Source organism: Rhodnius prolixus, unplaced genomic scaffold (genome assembly GCF_049639745.1).
Source record: "Rhodnius prolixus isolate KJV_2025 unplaced genomic scaffold, Rpr scaffold_6, whole genome shotgun sequence".
Lineage (NCBI taxonomy): Eukaryota > Metazoa > Arthropoda > Insecta > Hemiptera > Reduviidae > Rhodnius > Rhodnius prolixus.
Genome location: NW_027411634.1, coordinates 32,048,650 through 32,072,358, shown reverse-complemented (window position 1 = coordinate 32,072,358; position 23,709 = coordinate 32,048,650). Strand labels below are relative to the sequence as shown.

Below are 23,709 nucleotides of genomic sequence, written 5' to 3'. Positions count from 1 at the left end.
ATGACATTGTCTAGAATTCTGCTACATGGTTCGAAATGCCCGCAATTACTTAATGGAAGATTCTGTTTTTAGGATTATCGTGCTATTTTAATCCAAATTTGTTAACAACAAATACAAACTTTTTCTAATGTTGAATTTAAAAAGTTTGAGTTTAAATAAATAATTTTCAAATTTTAATAAATTAGATTTTTTTGTGGTATTTATTTATTTATTTGGTACAGTCCAAAATAAATTGTACACACATATTTGTCTAAATCGCTTCGATTAAGTCAAGACAAAACCAAGAATAACTTGGAGGACTTTTAAAGAAAGTATTCAGTTTTTAGTTTGGTAGAATTTGCCATTTTTATAAGCAATATATATTACCAAATGTCGTCTTTTTACTCTTCACTCTGTTTTTAAATATTTTGGCGTTTAGATAAATTGTTTCTGGACAAAGTGCTGGGAATTTTGGGAGTGAAATTTCTCATTACTTTCTTCTTCTATGTAGAAATATAAAAAATACATATTAGATATTTTTATTGTGAAAATTTCAGATTATATTGAATAATTATATGAATAATTGCCAAACCTTTGTAGGTAATGCATAATCGCAATTTACGAAGCCTTCCGCTGTAAGAATAACATCTTGATTGGTATAAATATTTTGATAAACACTCGCTGGCAGTTTTATGGAAACCATGTCTGAAATGTTGATGATTGAAGAATTAGGTTTTTATAATTCATTGAATGGCTAATCTGCATGATGAAATGCCTACCATTAAATGCTGATTGAGTTCTGCTGTCTTGTGTTGATTTAAGAGAATTTTCATAATTTGGGTTCATTTGATTTGGTCTTTGAATTTCGTTATATGTAAAGTCTTCTAGTTTTTCCTCAAAAGAATCTATTTTCAACTGAATCCTTGAAATAATTGTATTCTACATTACTGCTTAGGATTTCGACAGTGGTAAGTTAAATAACTTTTTTAATTTAAGGAACATCTGAGGAAGTTATTGGTGCCTGAAGCTTTTTTCAGTGCTCTGCCGGCCTCCGGAGAGTGTTCACACGTTTTAGGCAACACTGCCCATCATCGGTGGCTGTAAGAAGCTCTTAAGAAGAGAGAATCTAGAACCAGCAGCTGGATACGAACCGGGATCTCCGCGATGGAATCCAGCTATCCACTGAGCTAATCTCTTCCCTGATTTCCCTTCTTAATATTGTTAAACAATTCCAACACTTTCCGATACAAATGGGAGTTTTCAAAGTAATAAAAAAAAAAAAGTGCCATAGTTGAATATTATTGATAGCTGTACAGCATTGCAATAAATAAAAAATACCTTTTAAATTCTTCACCACATTCTGGTTCTTTTTCCAAAAATTGTTTTGTTCTTTCTAATTCTTGGAGCAGTTCAATTTCCTTGTGCAGTTCTTGGTATTGTTGCTCAAGCATTGAGGTGTCCTGTTCAAGTTCACTGATTTCATTTAGCAGTTTATTTTTTTCTGCCAAATGTTGAAAGCATTTAGAACATAAATAATTAATGTTATCTCTAAACTTAAATGACTAAACATCTTATTGTTATAGAATTGCAATCTAAATCAAAAATTATATGTACTCTACCTTTTCTTTTTTCTACTGCCAGATCTATGTCATGTGACCTGGCAACTAGGTAATCACACTGATTTAGAAATTCATTAGACTTTTCGTTAAATTCAATCCTTGAATTAAATACTCTTTTTTGAACTTCTTCCTGAGAAAATTTATTTATTTTATATATTATAAGTAATAAATTAGAAAAAAAAGTTGTGCTACATGATCTTACTAATTCTTTTTTGGCAACTTCTAATTGTTTCTCTTTCTCCTTTTTCATTTCTTGCCAAATTTCGAATTCTTTATGCTTTTTATTTAATTCATTCTTTTTGTCATCTAAAATTTTTTTCTTATACTTGATATCTTGTTGCAGTTGCCTATTCTTTGCTCTTATAATTTCAATTTCATTTTCTGTTTTTTTAATTTCCGTTTCCACTAAATCAATAAATGTTTGTCAGAAAGAGAAATTATAAAAGTTTTTTAATAGGGAAAAAACTTACTTTCTTTCATCTGTTTGGTCATAGCACATATTTTTGCATCACTTTGTTTAATTTGCTCTATTATGCTTGTATAATCAGCCATAATTTTACAAAATGATTTTGATTTTAAGGTAAATTAGCTGATCTTTGTTTAGTACACTTTTAGGAAGTTACGAAGTTGATTTTATTTGTCGAGATTGTTTTCGAGTTGCGAGTATAATGAACCAAATGCCCTGCTCCTAAGAAGTTGTTCAACAAGAGCTATATACTATATACACGTTGTATACTCCAAAAAAAAATATTTGTAAATAAAATTGTAAATCTTAATTTATTTAACAAAAGGTGAGAAATTTTATAATTATCCTAAAAGATTTTTTATACATATATTGATATCTTAAATTGCCAAATTTTAAGATAATGTTGGCCAATAAAAGGAAGTGCAGCTGGTAACACTTTCAAATGAAGTACCCCCTCCTATTAAGTTATGAATAGGCTACGTAGCCTGAAATTTATAGGTTGCAAATGTAGTTTTAGGCTATGGAAGAAAAACGTTTGATGGACAATAAGCATGTCAAGAATCCTTTACTGACAGCAGAAAATCTGAATTGTTTTCTTCAGGATTTTGTTCAAAGTACATTAATAGTCCCGGCAGCGCCCCCAAGGAATTTACAGTCAACTGCTGGTGAGTGTATAACCTGCTCTATTATATGGAAACAACAGCTGTTTTGTTTTATTTATTATAGAAGTTCATTAATTGATCCATTTTTAAAACATTCAATTAAATTAAAATTGAGAAAAGTAATGAAATTTTGGGGGAATAACCAAATCTTTTAATAACTCACACCTTTATTATACATAAGTGGTTTATATCAGAATTGAATTAGTGATAATGTTTTGATGTATCTTGACTTCTCTTTCCTTTTTAACACAAAATTTGAACATTAAATCGAAGGCATTCTGCTAAACAGAAGTTTAATTCAGTTTTGAGAACACTGTGTATGTTAATTCCATTAACGACTGGTTCGAGATAGTGACCCAATTGCATCATCAAAACGTTACACTTTGTGGATTTGCTTCTACAGAATTGTTCTTTCGTTTTGACAAGTGTAGCAATAATATTTAGTTAATCCGCTATTCTGTGATCTGGGTATATATTTAAAGTTCTTTTGTTTCTTCTTACGCACGCCACAATTCCAATTACTATGAGTACTATAAGTAAGAGGAGAAGTATGCTCCCTAATACAATAGCACTAATTTCTCCGGTGTTCAACCATTCTGAAATAAAGTATTAAACAATATTAGACGTTAGTACTACTGTAGAAATATCGAGGTTAATTGATAATGGAAATTTAAGAAAAATTTTACTTTTTTCTACATCTATAGTTTTAGTGATTGAATTGCCTAGTACATCAGTTGCTATTATGTCAACCTTAGTATGGCAACAACTTGCACCGTAGTAACCAGTAACTTGGTCCCTTGCACCAACTATAAATTCTTTGGACAAAATCAGTCCTACCGGGTCAGAACGAAAACTTAATAATCCTGTAATTAAAATGCAATATTTTAATAACTTTAATTAATTTATTTTCATTGGCTGAATTGGGGCAAATATTATGTTTGAAAAGATGATAATAGTTAATCTTCTAACCAGACGTTGCATCTTGAACTGATATATTAGCTCGCCAAGATTTGGCGTGACAGTTTTGCGGAGTTAATGAACCACTGCAATCTCCTGCATAATCGTACCATATGTAAGGATAAGTCGCATCGTATTGCTGAAACAATAATATTTTGAAGGTGAAATTGTCTTTTTTATTGTTATGTTTAAATGAAGTTATTTAAGAAATAATATTCCAAAAACCTGGCTCTGAATGTAGAAGAAAACTTGTTTTGTGACTGATTCCAAATTTCCTGACGGTGTTCTCCATTCTGCTGTTAATGTGACTGTGTCAGGATTAGTTCCGTATCTAGATGTTTGGATGTTTTCTGCAAACATTTCTACTTTCACCAAAACTGTACTTCCCGGCGTTACAAATGCTCTAAACAAAGTGCAAACGGCGTTCAGGTACTGCATCATTATTGGTAAATCTTAATTGTAAATATGTGAAAAAAGTTCATTAACATCTTGCAAGTTCTGGATCAAAATACCCTGGGTGTTCCAAGGTATATGGAAATCGCCTTCTTCTCAGATATTGTTTGCTAGAAAAAAAATGTTGCTCTCTTAGACTTTCATTACAAATCCAAATTAAATGAGTTTTTGTGCTGCCAGAAGCGAGACTCGTTGCATCAGTTTCTTTTTTGTCTTAATCGATGTTTAATGTGTACTACACCTATTATACCACAGGTATAATTATATTTTTAACGCGCCAATAATAGTGTTTCAACTAATAGTTTTCAATAATGTTTTTGTTCAGTGTTATAGGTTTGCTGTATGACCTACTCGAGTATTTGAAATATTGTAGGTTGAAAATTGTTATTGGCATGTTGAAAAAATATATTCTACGAGGGTTGGCTAGAAAACCTATCACCGCGACCCAGAGAATCTATTGTATCACAAAGCTCGAAGATATGCTAAGAGGTTGCCCGGACGCGAAAAGGCCCAGCTTACCGGACAATGCTATGTTTCGCTCGTACTTTTCGGGAATCAAGAGTTTTGGTATCAAATTTCAGGCTTAGAAATATTCCAAGTCCTGTCGGTTTTTTTTTTTATAATGAACTGTATATACTTTCTGTATCAGAATAACTCAAAATTCATCCATCCGTTGTATCAGCCGAGCGTAGTGTTACAAAGGTACTTGGTGGACCTTGAAGATTTACAACACACGGCTTTATAGAGTTTATGATTTGCAAGGTTTACACTCTAATGACCAAAGACGTCGTCTTGAATTTATTTTAAAGAAAATTCAATTGTCAAAAGATCCAGACTTTTTGATGAATGTACTCTGAATGTAAGTAAAATTCCTAACATCATAAACTTCTGTAATGTCAGGTTGTGGGCCGAAGTAAATCCTTTATTCACTTCGCAACCCGACATCAGACCTTCTTATTTATAAATGTTTGGTGTGATCGTATTGAGAACCACCTTCTTAGACCATTTAAGTAGAAAGAAGCATGAATGGTGATTCTTATCTTTAGTTCCTCTGCAGTATTCGTCTTCTACATTTAGAGGATGTTTCCTTTTAGCGAAGACGAAGGATTTGGTAACAGCATGATGGCTATCCCACTTCTCTAGACGGCAAATATTGAGATCCTTCCATAAGAACTTTGATGGGACAATTCAGTGGCCCCGGATTCACGTGAAAAATAGGATAAAAATTGATTCCTCTTAAACTACCCTTTTTTTTTTAATTTTATTTCCCCTCATACTTATACCATTTCTAACAACAGATTTACACAGAATCGAGCCAGAATTTCATCTCAAGCTGAACTAAGGCAGAGAATGATAGATGCATGCAACTCAGATAAGTCAAATCATGGTTTTCAGAAAATATACAAATTAATTTTCTCACGAAACTGTAAGAAGTGATACGATACTTACTTCGCAAAAAATTAAAAAAATTAAAGATTCTTCTTCTGATTCCTAGAGCGATTTAGAATATTCCAGTAGACTCTATACCTGTTAACGTAAGCTTGACTTTTGAGAAAATCGTGGCCTGAGACTGCTCAGAAGTTAGAACCACTACCCAAGTGACCATTGCAGAGACAGCTCCTGTTCTAGCAACTTATCCCAGAACTTCCATCAGCTCCCATTACTGTTCTGTTACTGTGTACGTTCTGGACGAAGTTTTTCAGCTTTTAGTCCTTTAATTATTTCGTTAAATAATTAAATGATCAAATTTTGAAACATTCGCAGTTGTTTCTTTATAAATTTTATTTTATTCTACCGGTTACATTCACTTATTTCTTCCATGATTGGTACGGGAGCTTGTTAAAGTACTTATTAGATAGTAAATTACTTACCTACTTGGATAAACTCGACGAATGAAATTATCGACGTCACGAAAGTTAAAAGAGAACTCAACAGGAAATGGTCTGTTGTTTGTAACTTCAAATAAAATAATTGCCGGTGTATTAGGATCTGCTGAAAGTGTTGATCCCAATTTTACTTCTATTGATGCTGGAAGTGGTCTGTTTTCTCTCAGTTCTTCGTTCAGAGCTGCTTGCTTTATTTCTAAAACTATTTAACGAAATAACAAAAGGATTACATTTTTGAAATATTTCTCTTGTTTTTTTTAATAAATTTAATTTTATTTTACCAGTTGCATTGACGTTTTTAGGGAAAAGGATCCTGTTTTGTCGGTCATCTCCATTTGTTAAATGAAATTGCTTGAAGGGGTTTATATCTAAATTAAAACGTAGGTATTTAGGACATTGTTCAATAATAATATTAAATAGATATTGTATTAGACTAATTTAAGATTGCTTATGCTATTTCTGGAGGACTACTTTGTGGTGAAGACAAAAAATAATAATATAATAATTTTCTGCTTGATTTAGTTGAACTCGAATCTGAATTAAACGGATCAGTTCACGCAGGATAAGAGTTAATATTCTTAAAGTAGTGATTACAGGTTAAATTGCTCTGATTCAAGCTGAGATTTTTATCAAATTTTGGAGTCATCTACTTTTTGGGGTCACCTAAGTGCATGGTTAGTGCTACGTTGGCAGAGTATTTAATTTCATTATAGTTCATTCCATAAATAATTTGTTAAACTAGGAAACTGACATTTCTACCGAATCATAAACTTTGTCTTATAAAAACCCTTTTCAATTCACTTCTAATTTATCCGTAATTTCTAAAACTCAAATATTTTTTCCTGTTGCAGTGACTTTCCAACTTTTCTTATCGATTCCTTCAAAGAAAATACCAGTGAACAATAATATAAAATGTATCTTCGCTTTCATCAGTTGCCAGGGTAAAATTATTAAAATTTCTGGCCTCTCCTTTACGCATACTACATTTATAAAATCCTAAAATTCTCTTCTCTTCAAGTAAATGTAATTTATGATAAGTTATTGTTCCAGTGACCCATGACCAACAGCGTACGCAAAAGCACATTTTCACTAATTCCTCATCACCAAACTACCAATCTTCTTGGCCCAATAAGTAGATCGAATAGATCAGGCTCAAAGTACGTAGATTGTGGACAGTTAATCTTACTGAATCGAATGGTTGAATTTGAAATATATGTGATGGCTAAAGATCTGATAGTGTTCCGCTCGTGTCAATGTTTGTTAGAAAATCAGGACATAACCAAAGAAAAAGAGGAAGTCAAAATGCAGATGTTCCTGGTTTGAGTCCAATTGTCTGTTATTATATTGTCTCTTTCTAGGAGGTCCTTACATCTTAGTGATTTTTTTTTGTTATCTGTAAGTGGTATCGTGTGTGTTTTGTTTTAGACGTATCGTATCCTAAAAATCAAAGGAAGCCTAAGCGTGGTATTTTCTTTTGAAACCACCATGATTCAAAAGGCTAACTGATCCAATTCGCATGTAGTAGCTTAGATTTTCACTTTCTAGCAGGATTCTGTGAAGCTCCTTCTCGTAAAACAAGCTGTGTCGTCCGTAGTGCGCCCTAAGAAAACAAACTATTATTTGAATGTCAAAGCTAGTTTAATTTATTAAGATAATTCAACGATAGTGCTAATTACAGTTTGAAAACAATTTATCAGTTAGCATTATAAGAATTGCATCAACGGAAGGTCATGTTTATATTACGAATCAAATTTTTAAATATCTGCAATTACTTTTTTTCTCAATCGAGTAAATGAAGTTTTGTTTTGTTTTTAAATTTGATAGATAACCGAAATAAAAATGCATTTTTTTTAAAAATGTATTGTGTGAGATTCTCTATTTATTTTTCATTGAACGTTGGCTGCCAAAAGTGGGGTAACAACGATTGGGAAGACTGGGAAGGTTCAAGGATTTTTTTGAACAATAATAGTCCCGCTTAAATAGTGTAATAGCGTCAGTTACTTATTTTCAAATAATTCTATATTATAAAATCTGTGTTCAATAATTTAGTATTCTAAGTGAAAAAAATGACCGTCTGGTGTTGTGTGAAAAATAAATAAAACTAGTATTTTTGTTTTTACTGAAGGTAAGTTAAACGTTAAATACAGTATTTTTGACCATTTTTTTGTTATTAAATTTAGTTGAAAAAATAATAGTTTTTGAAATCTGTTTATAAGTAAATATGTTTAATAGTCTACTAATTTTCTTGTAAAAATGCCAAATTATTATTTATATATTATTAGCCATGTGCCGTCTTTTTCTTAATTTAACATTGATATTTAGTTTATTTTTAATAAATTGCTCTTTTTCAAATTGTGATTAATATTTAAGTCTTATCCTTCTTTTGAAATTGAAAGTATGACCAGCCCTTGATGATAGGATATTATTTTTACATTTGAAATTTGAATTGCCAACTGAGACCTTTAAATCTTACATAAGGACTTTGATAGATTATTTTTAAATTTAGTCTTTGGTGTTGCAATGAAACATGTGTAGGTACATAGAAATTATCTGTTTTCTTTATCTAGTATATTAAAAGTAAATTAATTATTAATATAGTTTCAAAAAAAAAAAAAATTGTGCTTTAATTTTGTCAGTTGACAATTTTTGAATTATTGCTTCTTTGATAACTTAGTAAGTAAGTTGGTAAGCTGTCTAATGAAACTTGTTATTTTGAAAATATTGACCAATTTTTAAAGCGTTTTTTTGATTCTGTTCAATAAATTAATAGTTATTGGTGTTTCGAGTTCAATATGGAGTGAAATGAGCTGGTAGTTTTCGCTATTTTATTTTACATTTTCTTCATTTTTTTTTCCTCAACTTGTATGGATTATAACAGGGTAAGATTTTACACAGTTCTGTAGTCTTTATTATAGTAGTCTCTATTTGCAGGACTTCGTAAGAGCGAGCAGTTTTTTCAGAAAAATATGTCAAATCCAAAAAATTTAATTCATTATAATTTAATGTATTATTGCTTTAATTTGACAACTTCAAAATAAAATATTGGAGCAACATCTCGGAAATCGTGAGAGGTGAAAATCATTATTATTATAGTGCTAATCGAGCTCAAAAACACGGGTTTCAATCTGAGAACCGGGAGAGGGTCTACTGAATAATTATTGAAACTGTCATTAAGGTATCAGATGTCTTAATCAGTATGTCCAGTTTAATCCATGTGGATTCGCGATTAATGAGGCAAAAAGCTGTGAATGCATCAAAGTATGTGGCAAGTATTTTGCAGATGCTTTAGAGAAAAGTAAAATTTCTTGATGAAATGATTATTTTTTCTTTTTTTTCCCCGGCGCATCGACAACTTGGTATTATAATTTTCACAAAGTTGGACCAAGTCAATGATTATGGATAGATACTAAATTAAATGAATTAGTTTAAATATTATGGAGCAATAGTTTAGGATGGTAAGGGACCCTAAATACTATTCTGTTCAGCCATATCTCTTTTTTTTCTGATCTCCTTGGCACTGCGGGAATCTAGAAAACGAGTATTCTTACTTGTCAACCCGTCATTTTCTGTATTCTATCGGCGATGTAGAGCAGAATTAGGTATATCTGTGAATTTTTAAAAGAACGTCGCCTACAGACAGTTGTTAGGCCAGGAACATCTTTGGTCTGACTAGGACGCTTTTTTTTCTTTAATTTTAGTTTATCAGGGATGATCGTGCGCTCATGCAAGTGCCAGATTTCTTTTCTTTGGGGAGTTAAAGATTTCCATTTTTGAAATTGCTGCGTCTGGTAACTTAATTGATCTCTCCAGATTCATACAAAACTCTAGGAGACTCCATGTCTTTTAGTTTCCTGGTTCTAATTTCACTAGTATGCGGTAACTTGTGATTACCCAGCAACCTCAGGCTGTATGTCTTTTTTATTTTTCCTTCAATCTTTTGACTCTATTTTTTGTGTTGATGGGTGGATGGAGAACCTTCTTTAGCGGGAGCCGTCCTTTTGCGAAATATGAGTTGTACCTTCTGATCCAGATTTTATTTTTAAAAACTTTAAATTCTAGCAACAAATATATAAGTAAAAAGGAAGACTTGTTATTTAGGTGAAAGCTTAGTTGTAATTGGTTGAATTTGTAGTAGTTGGTTATTATTTTCATCAGGGAGTGAATTCTCTTCATAAAACTTATAACTTTTAAAATTTTTTTTTTTTAAGATGACTTATTAACAAAATGAGCGCACTGATGACGTAGAGACAATTTGATACGTGCTGATCTTGCAATTACACATGACCTTTATCATCTTAATATTAGTTTTTTTTTTTAATTGATGTTCATTATGCAATTTATTATCGCATTATTACATGCATTTCAGTTAATTGTTATGTCTGCATCACATTAATAAATTAAGTATTGCAACCTTTTCCTTATTAAAAGTTTAGTTTTTTATTTTAATTTTTTCTTTGAATAACAACATTGTTTTATTTGTATAAATGAAATGATTCAGTTAAAATGTAGCAATCACTTTTTTGGACTTGAAAATAAAACTAATATTTTTTATTTATTATTTTTTATCTTACATCTGTGGCTCATTGTTTTTATATTTAGAAAATAGTACAAAGTGCAAGGTTAGATTAGGTTTCTAGGTGACTAATATCGGTTAACGGGTACAGCACTTATACTTCTCTTCACTTATCACTAATCTACAATTATTGCTTTATCAATTGTTCTTGTTTGAATGATTAAAATAATAAAAAATATTTATTTATGGAAATTTTTATTCTCAATAAATCCGGAATTTTTAATAAAATAATTGTCTTTTCTTTACTTGTGTCTACCAAATACTAGTCCGCACATAACCGTTACACCAAAAGTGCACCCGGCATTTTCAAAGTTTTCTTAAAAATGGGTTCAAACTAATTTCATTAAACTTAGTATGCACATTACACACATGTAGATCTATAATGTAATCTAGTTACTTTTTCTGAATCCTTTTCTCAGGGATTGCTTCTTAAGGCAGTTTAAGGCGTTTTATTAAATCTTTTTTACATACGCTTTATTTAAACCGGGTTCTAAACCACACAGGAGGAAATGAACTTGCCAATTCTTCAATGATCATCGCAGTGGACACTTTTTAAAATCTATAAGACTGGGAAGAAGTTAAGCCTCATCCAATGTGCCATTTCAGTCGATCTTTCTCTAATGATCCGTACCAGAGGAGTAGAAAAGAGGTTTAAATTTAGCCTTAACATAGGTTAGGCTTTATCAGTTTGGCTTAAAACGTTTTTCTGAAAACAATGATTTTAGTGGGTATCTGGGGAAGCTGTGACTTTGAGTTTCTACAACAGAAACAGTTTATTGTTGTGCAAATGTATAATGTTGAAGTTAACCGTCTTTTTTATTGCCAAATCTAAATTTCGAAAAAATCTATTACTTAAACTGGGTTAAATATGACCATTTAGTGTTCACATCGGATTTTAAAAAACAAATTATTTCCGATTTCTGATAAATAAAATTCATTAATTACATCTGCTTTCATGGGACTTTATAATTTAAGGACGTGCATATTTCTTTTGTTTATTCAATTGAAGGCCAGCATAATACAATTACATTTTCATTTTTATTGTATTCATTAGTTTGCAATGAACTAATGTTATGAAAATTATTATACACTGGGCCAAAAAAGTCTGTGAACACTAACCTAAATTTTATTACTTTTATTATTATCTTATTAGAAACTTCTTTTATTTTCAAATGAAATATACTATTCGATAGAGAGAAACCAGAGTTTTTCATTTTATATTCAATCTTTTATTTTTGTTCAGCAGGAATATCACAATTAAATGTTTAACAAAACAACACCCCAAACGAATGCAAAAAAAGTCTGTGAACAGCTGTATAAATTTGTAAAAACATTAAGATAACAAACAGAAAAACGATTGAATAAAGTTTCAAAGTTCTCTATTGTATTGTAGAAACCACTACAGTCAGTTTTGTGAATAAATAATCTAATTAGTACATATTTAACCACTAATATGGAAGTTCCCAGACCAATTCGAGAACTTATTGTGACGTTGCGAAATGAAAGAAAAAGTATTCGAGAAATAGGGAAGATAGTTCAAAAAAACCCTTCAACGGTGCATAATATAATTAAAAAGTACGGAAATGTGATTAGTAGGCCACGCAGTGGACGGCCACCAAAACTTAATTCCTTTCATAAACGGCAAATTCTGAAGTCTGTTCGAGAAGAACCCAGGACAAGCGCTCAAAAAATCAGTCAAGAATTATCAAGGGATTATGTGTAAGCGTAACACCACAGACAATTAGAAATAAATTACATGAATACGATTATTGCGGTCGAGTCCCGAGGAAAAAACCTTTAATCAATAAAATAAATAGTAACCGCCGATTGGATTTCGCGAAAGAATGTGTTTCTAAGCCTTCTAGTTTCTGGGAAACCGTAATCTTTTCAGATGAGTCGAAATTCAATGTATGTGGGTCTGATTGACGACAAAAAGTGTGGCAAAAAAGAAATGAAGCTATGAAAATGAAAAATATGAAGCCTACTTTTAAGCATGGGGGAGGCAACATTCTGGTGTGGGGTGCATGAGTGCTAAAGGAGTGGGCAAGTTAGATCTAATTAATGGTATGATGGACCAATATGTGTATGTGGATATATTAAGACGCAATTTAAAAAAAAATTCAAAAAAATTAGGGTTGGAGGGAACGTTTGTCTTCCAACAAGACAATGACCCGAAACATACCGCACCAAAAACTCGGGAATGGCTTTTAAATAATACACTCTGGCGCCTAAACACCCCTCCACAAATGCCAGACCTTAACCCAATAGAACGTTTGTGGGATGAAATCAGCCGCGAAATAAATAAACGAGGAATAAGAAACCGTGAACAACTAAAAAACGCTATTTTAGAAGAGTGGGATAAAATTCCAACATTGACGACCACAAAATTATTAGGATCGATGAAAGCTCGCTTGTTGGAAGTGATTAGGAACATAGGAGGTCCTACAAGTTTTTAAAATTTATAATTCACGTACAATGTGTAAGAATGATTTATTTCTGCAAAGTGTTCACAGACTTTTTTTGCATTCGTTTGGGGTGTTGTTTTGTTAAACATTTAATTGTGATATTCCTGCTGAACAAAAATAAAAGATTGAATATAAAATGAAAAACTCTGGTTTCTCTCTATCGAATAGTATATTTCATTTGAAAATAAAAGAAGTTTCTAATAAGTTAATAATAAAAGTAATAAAATTTAGGTTAGTGTTCACAGACTTTTTTGGCCCAGTGTATGTGATATTTATCTAGAAAAATTATCTGCTGTGTAACATTTCATGGATATCTATGTTAAATAACTTTGAAATATGTGAATTCACTAAGAAACCAGTTCCTTCCAAACTTCCTTCTCCGTTGTAGTAAAATTTCATTCCATTTTCCATTTCAATTTAAAGAAACGGAAAGTTTCTTCTAACCTCGGCCAATCCTGTTAAATGCCATTTTTCATCCCTTCTAAAAGTTCACGAAGTTTATGATTATCTTTTAAAGTTCTACAGTTATACGTATATATAATTACTTTTAATTTTACAATATTTCTCAGTAAAAAATGATAGTGGTTTAATTCAGTGTTTTCTAGTTACATAAAGCGCGCCCCTCTCATGTAAAATACAATTATAAAACATTACTTTGTTTAAAAAAATTCAGAAGACTCAAATCCATACCAAGTTTCATTAATTTTAATACAATATTTTTACAAAAAATGTTTTATAGTTCGATAACATTTTAAAAATCACACTAATGTATACACCATGTGATATCTTGTAACCATAAATATAACTTCCCTGACTCTAGTCCTCACTCTTCATTTAGTAAACATATTGTGAAACGGGTGAAACTAAGTTGAATTGGAGTACACTAAAGCAGTATATATTTAAACTATTTAAACAGTCTAATGGTGGAAGGAAGTCCAATATAAAAGCATGCATTGGCGACGTTAAAATCAACGATACTACATTAACATTGAAATTATAACAAATGAATGGTAATGCTCAGTACTATTTCAGGGATATTATCAAAAAATAATACTCTTTTATTACAAACAAATCCCTCTAAATGAAATGAAAAAAGGTTGTGTAGCTTTAGCAATAGGTTTTTACCATCAGGTTATTTGTGATCAGTTGCCAATTGTTGTGTAATTATTTATCGAGTATGTGTGATACAGGTACTGGTTTAAATTTGAATTTGAGTTCTATTGGATCCCCGTTAATTATTTTTCGATAGCCAGTAAAATGTTTAAGAAAGTTTTAAAACCTTTTTAAAGCATGCAAATAAAGCGGCCATGTTCTGGACTTAGTATACTGACTGCTCCAGTCTATCTCAAATCAGTTTAAGGTTGTCCTGATGGAACAGATGACTAAAAAAGTGGGTACAAGCTTTTATTCTGTTTAAAAAACCAAAATCTCATTACGCCTACTTCAAGAATCACAAGCCAGTCAGAGATTTTGATGAAACAAATCGGATTTTGACTAATAACTAAAAACATTCATACTCATTAAGTGCATTCATTTTAAAAATTTATAAAATAACTAGAATTTGAATTTTCATCTGGCAGATGGGACCTGGTCTTCTAATAATTACCTGACTTGGTTCTTATTTTTATATATCTTTTTTTATTTTTCACAAAAACGTTTAGAAAATTAATGATTTGGCATAAAATCAGCAAAAAAAGATAGTTTATTAAAAATTGATACGTTCTTCAATAAAATTCACAAAAAATTATTTATGTATGAGTATATCCTAAAATCTATGTTTTTTTAAAAAAATAATTCAAGGATTATTCAACCAGCAAAATAAAAGTTTTAATAGTGAGTAATATTTAATAAGTTGGGAAAATAAACTTGCATGATCGAACTGAAATAAACAAAAAATTGAACAGGAAATTGCTGGAATAATAAAAGAAAGATTTTATGATTGTTGCTTTAATATCATTAATATATTTGTTTCCTGTTTTGTTAGAAGAATATTACATTAGTTTTATGGCGTCACGTTGTGCACAAATATAGCTACACCTTTTCTTTTTTAATCTTGCTTTCATTTGACGTCTTTAGTTCGAGATAGTTTCTGATAAAAATTGAACAAATTTGTTTATTATCTTCAAACTATACAATTGTTTTTATTTGTTCCGAGTTATTTTTTTGTTTTTTAAATAATTTATTTATTAATACCTAATTTATCAGGACGTTTAGATTTTTTTTAATAGTCTGTTTAGGTGAATAGTTACTGTGGAAAAATGAATGACTTTTGACGTCCTGTAAGTTTGTTCTAAATTATTTATCTTACATTAAAACTAAGTAGCCACCTTGATTGTTAGACTATTCAATTTGGAGTTATCTCGAAAAGGACTTTAGCAAAAAAAAATTCGGAGAAGCCTCTGGGGGTAAAAAAAATTAAATTCGTAGTCTAATTCTACTCTCTGGATACAGGCTAATCTGGATCGTCCATTTTAGATGATAGTCTATTAAGATCGAAAAACCACCACTACAAATTATTTGGAAATTATTACGATGGATAAGTGCGTTGAACTAAAAGTGGACTAAATTGAAAAATAAATTAATGTTGAATGCAAGCGCATTCTTGCACCGATATGCTGCAAGGCTGTTCATCTTGGCTAGGCATTCATTTGTTTTGGATTTGCTCATAATTATACATATATATATTTTAAATAAATTTTTGGTAATAAACTTTTACATAAAATTAATCAAATAAAAGGGGCCATTTTTTCGAATCGATTTTTCAGTTTTTTGGGGATGTACTCGCAAAAAGCTCCAACAATTTTCCCTTAAACGTCATATCCTCATTGCAAAATTGTTGTTTAAAACATTATCCTTTGAAAATGCTATTTAAGGTATTGATTTAGTGTAAAGAGCGATCTTCGTTATCTGCATTAATATTTAATTAAATACTCCTAATGTAATGGAAATCGTTTTAAACGGTAGTGGCACTTCACGGAAAAAACTTTTGTGTATTTTAACGATTTTTTCCTCTGCTCAAAATAGTTTTTCAGAAAATTTTAAACTATTAAAGTTATTGTTTTAACTTAGCGAATTATTGTTAAAACCATATATATATTATTATTTTATCAGAATTTTTACTATTGCTTAGTAGATTTCTATTTCCTTTTTACCAACTATAAGTATGTTGCAATTTGTGTAGGTGTAATATAACTGACGTAGCATGACTGATTGAAAATAATTCAGATTTTCTCCGTAATATTTCACATACATTAGTGCCCAACCTTTTCCACTATCTAATTAAGAACTATTGTGTTATTTGTTCATAGAAACAACGGCCAAAATTCTTATCAACTTATTCAGTATATTGACATTAGCCTAACGCAACTAATTCAATAGAAACTTCATTGATAATACTCTCCCCTCAAATAATTTAGTTTAAACAATGGTATTCATCATTATTAATCATATTTTTATTTTTAACTAGTAAACATTTCTTTATTAAACTTGTGCTTTTAATGCTACAATTTCTGCTTTCTTAAACTGATTGTTATAAGTATTACGGCTTAAGTCTTAAAGAAGCATGAAAACGTTTCAAATGGCTTCTCCACTTCAGTAATGATATTTTACAGTTTTTAAATTAACTGTGCTTAAACTTAGAATTTGGTTTTGTCCTACTATTACTTTCGATTTCGAAGGTTTTGATATTAATTTACTATAAATTTAATTTCTAATAAAGATTTATTGGTTTTAAAAAAATACTTACTTTCCTCAGTTTGAGTTGAACATAACCCAATCATCATGTTGAATATTAAAGTAGAGGACACCCCTGAAATAAAAACATGTGCTGAAATTAGAAGCGATTTACTAAGCTGAAAAATTGTTGCATTTTAAATTATTGAAATGACATTTAACTTTTGAGGCATCAAATTCACAAACACTCATAACTGAACTTCAGGAGAATGAGGGTTCGCTAAAAACATTTTTTTCTTCGAAAACTGAAATTTTTTTAGGATTTTTCGTTAAAAGTAGCTTAAACGATTTTTATAAGGTTAATTTAAAACGATAAGAACATAATAATAGCAATAATTTTAGCAGGGCTGAGTGTTTAGCAAATACTAGATTCTAGCTCGGAGATCCTTGGTTCGAATCCAGCTGCTGACCCTTAGATTTTCTCTTCCTAGGAGTTCTTTTCCGCAGTGCACTGAAAAAAAAGCTCCGGGCGCCAATGAGCTCTGATGTTGACGCGCCTTAATTTAAAAAAAAATTTAAACACAGCTCAATGGTCTGTGTTCGAACGAATCTGGGTTCGAATCCAGCTGCAAGCCCTCAGATTTCTTTTCCTGGGAGCTTATACAGCTAAATGTCCAATAATGGATTGTATTGGATGTACACGAAGCAAATGACTCTTAGAAGAATTTTTGGCCTTATTCGTGAAGGTGAATGATGAAAGGTAGGAGCCAACAGAGAAGTTAAGGGTCTATGTGCAGATCAGGACATGGCTTATCAGGAAAAAAGAAAACTGAAGTTGCTAGTCCCATTTGGAGTGCAAGGGAAATGAGAGAAAGGTCGTAATGCCTGTTTTTAGATCATCTCCAGGTGAAGGTCAAATTGTTCAACCTTTTTTTTCGGAGAAATTTCAAAGAAATTAAAAATAACTTTAGTAAAGGCATGTCCGGTAAATTCATTTTGAGGGTCCTATGCTGGAATCCAATAAAAAATACCTATGAAAATTCCTAGATTGTCTTTGACATAATTCGTTCACAAAAACACTCCTAGACCAATTTGTAAACATCTTTTCAGGCTCAGGGTCAGAATCAAACATTTTTTGTGAACATTTAATGTAAAAAGTTTTATCGAAAAAACTACAAACGAATTTATTCAAAATTTCGTCTCCCTCTTGATAAATGATAAATATCAATTTATCACCCTTACTGGATAATTCCTCCACTTTTTTTTTGGAAAGAGAGAATTGATTTTAAAAAGTAGTAGTCTCAAAAATAATCCCCCACAAAACGCATCATCGACAATTTAATGAAATATTGCTTAAATTCCCGTGTATCAGAGAAATATAAATATATTTTCCTTAAACAATATCAGTTATTAATCTTTATAAATCTGAACTAGGTAAATTTATACAATTTAAGATCTAAATTTTCTCAATACATACCAATATATTTCATCATGAATGGATCATATATTGCTCTTTAATGTAATGGTATTTACAACTGACAGATGTTCTTACCAAACAGTATGATATATACATGTTAATCAGCGATAGGTGTGTACTTAAACCGTTTCTCCTCTTTAAACATGTTGCGTATGTACAAGGTTTAGTGTTTCTAGGAGTGTTCTAGAACTTGAGTCATACCATATACACGTGGGAAAATCCATAAATAAAAATTTTAGAATTAATAATTATGGAGATTTTCTTGCTGCGAAAAGAGAAATTAGATTGTGATCGTGCTGAAATATGAGTTTCAGCTCTTTCATTGCACAAAAGTATCACTTTCTCTTGCTAAAATTCATAACCTTCAGACTTATTTAATTTAATTAAATATTTAATAGTCTAACATATTCAATTCTTATTTACATTGTTCAGATTGAAAAGCTGCATATTTCGAGATTTTTTTTGTCGTTATTTCCTAACATTTTCTCAAATATTTCAGTGAGATCAGAAGTAAATGTTTAAAGTGCAATTTGTAACCTTTGACTTCCTTACTTTAAGACAATCTACAATCTAAAAATTGACTACTGGTCCATCTAAAAGAGTTTCCATTTAATTAAACAACTTGATAAACTAACACTGTTGTGGTGCTCGTGAACACGTTTTCTTGCAAAGCAAACTCGTAATTTTTCGAACGAAGATAAATGGAATCTTGGAAAATGATATAACGTTTGAAAGCCCATTAGGCAAGGAAACTTTTATGAAAAGTGCCAGCACCTAGGTCTTGATAATGATCACATAAGGGCCTAATGAGTTTTCTTGAAAATTTCGATTACTTTTATTTTTCCAGCATTCGGAGGAAGATTGAGGCTGTTTGGAGAATAATTTATGCTTCGAAATGGTGTAAATTTTTAGAAAATTTATCTGTCTTTCTAACTGTGTCATCAGAATCGAATTCGGACTAAAACTTTCTGAGTAATAACATTTTTATTGGAAAAGAGTAATGATTTTAGAAAAAAAAAAATTAAAGTGACGTCACTCAAGAACAGGAAAATATTAAGTTGACCATTACGTCTTTGAAGTCCACTTCAGATGTACTTCACACAGTAGGCCTATGGACATTAGTTACTGGTTCACCCTGTATAATGTGTGACTATCTTTTTTCAAAATGAATGGATTATTATAGTGTTGAGATGAATTGTGTTTAGTAAAAATTCTAAATCGGGACAAATTAATTTTAATTTCGTTGTAACCTATTTTTCAGATGCTTCAAATACTAGAGGTGACCAAAGTGTTGAGAAAGAGGTGTTAAGTGCTGAGAATAAATTGCATCCAACTGTATTACCTGGAGGCAACTCTTCATACCCCGGCATCACGCAAGGACGATCCACTGACGTACATCGGCCTGTTAATCAGCCTGTCTTTTTACCTCCGATTCAAAACACTACCCCTCCACCACCAACAATACAACCAACTTCTCTGACTGAGGTACCTTTAGATCAATCGCTTTGTGCTCCCAGTACATTACTAAATCAACCCAAACAAGAAAGTTCGCAAGGCCCTCCTAAATCTTGTGGCCCTCCACCTTCAACAAGTTATCACCGTCCAGCGAGTAGACTTCCTTCTTCTAGATACCCTTCTTCATCTTTTCTTCAAACAGTACCTTCAGCTCAATTTTTCCCCCAAAGTACACCTAGTACACCATCTGTATCACCTTCTAATTCTTTAAATAGTTTTCCGAAATCTATTTCGTCTTCGCCGGTTACTTATTTTATACCACAACAACCAACAGGTCAACCATTTGTCTTTACTGGAAACACTGTAACATCACCAGTCGCACAGACTTATCCTCCGCCACTATCACAAGATTTCAAACCGCAGACGTCACCATCACCAACACTTAACTTTACTGGAACTGCTAACCCTGACTTACCTTATTTAAAACCTGCGCCTCCAGCACCACAGACTGTACCAGCGAATCATCCAGCGCAGTCCCTATCTTATCCAGCGGCATTTCTACCTGGGGAACAACCATCTGTATTTAAACCACTTAATTTCCCATCAACTTTCTCCCAGCCAATACTTAATTCAGCCTCTCCGCTTCAGAATTTACCTAGTGGGTTTTCACCAGGAGTAAATACTTCTGTTCCTCCACTAATTCCTTCACAACCTCTTGTTATTCCCACTTCACAGGAATTATTACCCACTACTGGTGTTGAAAACCCATTATTGCAGCCTTTAACACATCTATCTTCATCTTCAATTGCGGTATCTCTCCCGAGTAATTCTTTTACAGATTTAACAAAACTACCAAATACTGTACCTTCAATCAGTTCTTCCGTTCTTCGAAGTGCATCTTCATCACCACTACCGAAACCGCCAAATGTTTCAGAAGATCGTTCTTCTTCACCCACTCATATTCCAAAAACTTGCTCTCCTGCAGTTTTAGAGCCTTCTGTTGCAGAGAGTGCCACTTCCTTAATTGGGAATATAGTGGCCCATGTGAATACTCATCATTCAAGTAATTTTGCACCAACTCTAAAACAAAAAGTATTATCTCCACCGCCTCCAGAACAAGCTGTACTTACAGCATCAGTGCAGGAGAGTTCGGTTCCGCCGAACCAGACGGTCATTTCTGCACCATTACCCAGTGGACCTGGTTTAGATACTTCTTTAAAAACTTTTCAGTCAATTGATTCAATTACCACTGCAACAAGTCATTACACACCTCCTCAATCGAAAGAAATATTTCCTCAAAGTTCCATCAATCAATCAATTACATCAGTACCTCCGTCATTGTTTCAAGATCATTTTGTAGCTCCTATTTCTAAAAGTGTTACTTCTGGTACTTCTGATACAATTCCATCTCTTCCTGCGACATATCTTCAGTCCAACTCTTCTCAGCTCGTTGATCATTTTTCAAGTTCCCCAGTAACTCAAAGAGTTCAAGCATTTCATCCTATTTCTTCAACTGATACAGTAACTGATAGCATACATTTTTTGCCTATTTCTTCTCCCAAAACTATCGATACAAATACAACCACAAAATCATCAGAAGTACAGTTAAATTCGGAGAATACTTCTCTTTCCTCTACAAAATGTGCACCAGAAACTTCAAATGTAGCACCGGTTGCTTCTTTGTACTTTGCGTCGAGTGATAAATATTGTAACATTAATCAACCATCACCAGAAGTCAGCCAGTTACCCAAAACTACTTCAGAAACTCTAGAGAACTTTTCTCTTAGTCCTTCGTCCTCTGCAAAGAAATCTACACTTTCAGCAAGTACAACTGCACAAAACTTAAAAGGTCCCGTCATCAGCAAGGGTCAAGAAGATCCTTCTAATAAGTTTGTCGCTAGCCAATCTCACCTAACTCAGGAAGCATCTACTCCTGTAACATCGGTTAAAACAGAACCTTCGTTTTTCACTTTTACCTCACCTTCGGCTTCTGAAAGTTTTCCGAATACTCTTACTAGCAGTTCGAAACCCCCTTGTGTTACATCAACTCTTCCACCCTCCAGAAATCTCTCTTCATCTTCTACAGACAAAAACAGTCTTTCTCTTGCAGCGAGTGCTTCGTTACAGTCTTGTGGGTCTTTATTCTCTTCAGCACCTTCTGCTCCTAGTACTATTCTTTCTCATCAACAGAACATACAAATATCAGAATCCATATCTGCTCCCTCTGAGCTCAATACTTCTACATTTTTCACTTCGTCCCCCTCTACAACAAATCAAATTGTAAATTCTCAGCCTTCACAGATCAGTTCACCAAGTTTTATACCACTACCTCCAAAAAGAATTGACACGCCTACCTCAACAGCTCATGTACCAACAGTTGTTCAGACACCTCCAACTACTGAATTAATTAACCAGGATACGCAGCAAATTTCTACACATACTTCTTCACCAACAAGTATTACTTCATCTTATACTCCTCCTCCACCATATTCCTCTCTCTCTTTTTCTACTAATAGTTCTGCACCTGAGACACAAACTGTTTCATCACCCTCTTTAGCACACACACAGCCGATCGATGGGGTTACAGTTTCATCTCAAGGGGTTGGTGTTGTCAGTGATGAAGAATTAGATCAGATTCCATTGGATGGGAATACTATTCCTTTATATAATCCACTCTCTGTTGGAGCTCATTATCACCAGCTTCCTGCGCCAACGACTAAAGGTAAGCCAACTCCTTTTATTTAAAGAATTTCTAGCTGTGTAAGTACTGTGCCTTGAACTTTCTATAAAATTTGAAAAATAATGCATTTTTTTTCATCTGTTCTTCAGGTGGAATTAATAATTCATATCGATTGGGTAGCGGATTAAAGCGTCCATCTTACGCTCCAGTTCCTGATTTGGGCGTAATCCATCAAATTCCACAAGTACTGCCGACCATGTCTGCACCACCGCCATTAAACGTTACCTCTACAACCACAGGTACCGTCACAACACCGTCAACAACACCTTCTTCTTCTGTGACTAGTTCACCACCATCTGAATCAGCGTCGTTTAATTATGCAGTTACCGTAAGTGATCAAACATTGTTAAATATTGAAGTTTATGGACAGTTAAATGTTTGTATACATGTTTCGCTTCGCGGTTTTTTCATCACTTTCGATAGTTTTCTTACATTCTGACCGACATCAGATCCATTTTCTTCCTCACCGATTCCATTCTTTTCAGAGATTGATTTAGGTTTTGTAGACAAATTTGACTTTCACTTAAATTGTGGTAACAACCTGTTTCAAGAGTGAAATCATTTAAATAAATGCTTCCTCTTTCGAGGCACATTTAAAATAAATTACGATTAGTTATTTCATCTAGTTAAAGCTAAAAAGTCCTAAACATTTTCGGTAATCAACAGTTTCTACAGCAGTTGCAAATCTATCATACAATCAGAAAGTAGGATAATTCTAAACGCCCATAATCATGGATTATTAAATTATTCCCAAAACAAAGAGTTAAAATTTTTAAAAAGAAAAGAGGTATAACTAAGTTAATCTTGTCATTTTTAATTTTCTTTTATATAATTTTTAGAAAACACTTGAAATACATTAATTTATTTTATCTATTTTTTCTCATAACTTATTTCATTAAAGATAAATAAGATTACCAGAATTTACATGCCGACTCGACGTACATTTGTACAATTAGATTGTTGTACATATCTGTAAATGTTATGGTTAACGAACTCTACTATAGAAAACGACTATTTCAGCTATGCTTAAAAAAAATAATAAAATAAATAATAGCAACCTAAGCCGAGTCTATGACAAAATTCTGGTTTTACCGTTAACATGTGCCGATCATAAATATTGAACCTAGATTGAATGAAATTGAATTTCTGCGCGCTCCAAACAATCCGTATGAGATGATCGAGTCGCAATTCCTATAAAAGTGATCTGATAGGAGCCCAAAGAGAATAAATCGCAATGTCAGAAAGGGCTTCAGCCAACCAGTAGTCTGAGAGATCTGATTTACCTCGTATTCTTCGAAGATATTA

At 32.2% G+C, this 23,709-nt stretch overlaps 3 protein-coding genes across 5 annotated transcripts in view; 1 reads left to right on the top strand and 2 right to left on the bottom strand.

Annotated features, from left to right (window-relative positions):
* Positions 1–209: 209 nt before the first annotated feature.
* Positions 210–2,399, bottom strand: LOC141460261 (uncharacterized). The gene is made up of 7 exons (XM_074140097.1): positions 2,069–2,399; positions 1,801–2,003; positions 1,599–1,728; positions 1,318–1,480; positions 759–901; positions 572–684; positions 210–482 (listed from the first exon to the last, which is right to left on the bottom strand). The coding sequence occupies exons 1-7, from the start codon at positions 2,148–2,150 to the stop codon at positions 399–401; spliced, it is 918 nt and encodes a 305-aa protein (XP_073996198.1). The 5' UTR covers positions 2,151–2,399; the 3' UTR covers positions 210–398.
* Positions 2,400–2,506: 107 nt separating this feature from the next.
* LOC141460252 (uncharacterized) overlaps positions 2,507–23,709 on the top strand; it is a 32,414-nt gene continuing 11,211 nt past the window's right edge. For 2 of the 3 annotated variants that reach the window (XM_074140077.1, XM_074140076.1), the window contains exons 1-3: positions 2,507–2,729; positions 19,471–22,386; positions 22,494–22,732. In XM_074140077.1, the coding sequence (XP_073996178.1) occupies positions 2,585–2,729; positions 19,471–22,386; positions 22,494–22,732 (3,300 nt within the window). In that variant the 5' untranslated portion in view covers positions 2,507–2,584. Of the gene's footprint in view, positions 2,730–13,903; positions 14,071–19,470; positions 22,387–22,493; positions 22,733–23,709 lie in introns of those variants that run through there. The other variant, XM_074140078.1, reaches the window with a different exon arrangement.
* Positions 2,876–18,326, bottom strand: LOC141460258 (uncharacterized). The gene is made up of 8 exons (XM_074140095.1): positions 18,210–18,326; positions 16,806–16,868; positions 6,304–6,390; positions 6,008–6,224; positions 3,909–4,086; positions 3,696–3,822; positions 3,413–3,589; positions 2,876–3,322 (listed from the first exon to the last, which is right to left on the bottom strand). Exons 1-8 carry the CDS (start codon positions 18,223–18,225, stop codon positions 3,171–3,173), a joined length of 1,017 nt encoding a protein of 338 aa, XP_073996196.1. The 5' UTR covers positions 18,226–18,326; the 3' UTR covers positions 2,876–3,170.